This window comes from Capsella rubella, unplaced genomic scaffold (genome assembly GCF_000375325.1).
Source record: "Capsella rubella cultivar Monte Gargano unplaced genomic scaffold, Caprub1_0 scaffold_5, whole genome shotgun sequence".
NCBI lineage: Eukaryota > Viridiplantae > Streptophyta > Magnoliopsida > Brassicales > Brassicaceae > Capsella > Capsella rubella.
This window is the reverse complement of record NW_006238919.1, coordinates 5,613,746-5,615,805: the sequence shown is the minus strand read 5'-3', so window position 1 is coordinate 5,615,805 and position 2,060 is coordinate 5,613,746. Positions and strand designations below refer to the sequence as shown.

Genomic DNA, 2,060 nt, shown 5'->3' with positions numbered 1-2,060 from the left:
GAGTGTCTGTACATTTCCGGAGTTTCTCAAAGATGAGATTAAGTCTATGAATTCAGGAATATACAGATGGTGCAGTCCGGCGAGTGTTGAGGAACTCCAGAGCTTATTGGTAGATTACAAGGCTAATAGTAATGGAGTTTCTATGAAATTGGTTGCTGGTAACACAAGTGTGGGATACTATAAGGATGAACGAGAGCAGAATTATGACAAATACATAGATATAACTCGAATCCCGCAGTTGAAAGAGATAAGGGAAAAACAGAATGGGGTTGAGATAGGATCAGTGGTAACAATCTCTAAAGTTATTGCTGCTTTGAAGGAGATTAAGGTCTCACCGGGAGTAGAGAAGATGTTGGGAAAACTTGCGACTCATATGGAAAAGATTGCGGCTAGATTTATCAGGAACTCAGGTAGCATTGGGGGAAACCTTGTCATGGCTCAGAAGAAACATTTTCCTTCTGACATGGCCACCATACTTCTTGCAGCTGGTGCATTTGTTAATATAATGAGCTTGTCAAGAGGACTTGAAAATCTACCACTGGAAGAGTTTCTTCAGGGATCTCCTCTTGAGGCTCATGATCTGGTTGTGAGTATTGAAATTCCATTTTGGCATTCTGAAACAGACTCTGAATTGCTCTTTGAAACCTATCGAGCTGCACCACGTCCAAATGGAAGCGCTCTGGCTTACCTGAATGCTGCTTTCTTAGCTGAAGTGAAGGATACAATGGTAGTGAACTGTAAATTGGCTTTCGGGGCTTACGGGACCAAACATGCCATTAGGTGTAAGGAAATGGAAGATTTCCTGTCTGGTAAAGTAATCACTGATAAAGTTCTGTTTGAGGCTATTACCTTACTTGGCAATGTCGTGGTGCCTGAAGACGGTACAAGCAATCCTGCTTACAGGTCAAGCTTGGCGCCAGGCTTCCTTTTCGAGTTCCTTCACACCTTAATAACTCATCATACTACAGATAAACCTTCAAATGGTTATAACCTGGATCCACCAAAACCATTGCCAATGTTGTCTTCTTCACAACATATTCCTATAAACAATGAATATAATCCGGTTGGTCAACCTGTTACTAAAGCTGGAGCATCCCTTCAGGCTTCTGGTGAAGCTATTTATGTGGATGATATTCCATCTCCCACGAACTGTCTCTATGGAGCATTCATCTATAGCAAAAAGCCATATGCACGGATAATAGGTATTCATTTCAAGGAAAATTCGGTACCTCAAGGAGTTGTTGCAGTCATTTCTTGCAAGGATATTCCTACAAATGGAAAAAATGTGGGTATGAAGACTGGATTAGGCTCCGATCACTTATTTGCAGAGGATTTCACCATTTCTGTAGGCGAATGCCTCGCCCTTGTGGTAAGTCTAATCCTATTTTTCCATTAGTTCAGTTGCATCACCAGTAGTTTTGACACCAATTTGTAAATTCAGGTTGCAGATACGCAGAGACATGCAGATGCTGCAGCAAATCTTGCAGTTGTTGAATATGAAACAGAGGATTTGGAACCACCAATCTTATCTGTAGAAGACGCGGTCAAGAAATCTAGTATGTTCGAAATTAACCCTTTCTTATACCCACAACAAGTTGGTGACACATCAAAAGGAATGGCTGCAGCTGATCATCGAATTATCAGCTCGGAAGTATGTAATGTAGTCTGTCCTTCAAAATTTTTAAGGTAAATCTTTGATATATATGTTAATCTTTATTACTTTTGATGTGAAACAGATACGTCTTGGGTCACAATACGTCTTTTACATGGAGACGCAAACAGCTCTTGCAGTGCCAGATGAAGACAACTCAATTGTAGTATATAGTTCAAGTCAGACCCCTCAGTACGTACACACCTCTGTTGCTACTTGCCTAGGCATCCCTGAAAACAACGTACGTGTCATAACCAGACGTGTCGGTGGAGGATTTGGAGGAAAAGCTGTCAAGTCAATGCCAGTAAGTTTTCACAAACTTTTCTCTCTTTTTTCCTCGCTTTCTGCAGGAAATGGACCAAAATCTCAAAGCCTTACACTGTCTCAGGTTGCAACAGCGTGCGCGGTT

The 2,060-nt window shown here is 41.4% G+C and overlaps 1 protein-coding gene across 1 annotated transcript in view; it reads left to right on the top strand.

The window, feature by feature from the left end:
- The window catches only part of LOC17885398 (indole-3-acetaldehyde oxidase), a 5,122-nt gene that overhangs the window by 1,064 nt on the left and 1,998 nt on the right, over positions 1-2,060 (top strand). The window contains exons 3-6 of the mRNA XM_006293264.2: positions 1-1,369; positions 1,442-1,651; positions 1,737-1,955; positions 2,040-2,057. The exon at positions 1-1,369 is cut by the window's left edge and continues 532 nt beyond it. Coding sequence (XP_006293326.2) covers positions 1-1,369; positions 1,442-1,651; positions 1,737-1,955; positions 2,040-2,057 — 1,816 coding nt within the window. The remainder of the gene's footprint in view (positions 1,370-1,441; positions 1,652-1,736; positions 1,956-2,039; positions 2,058-2,060) is intronic.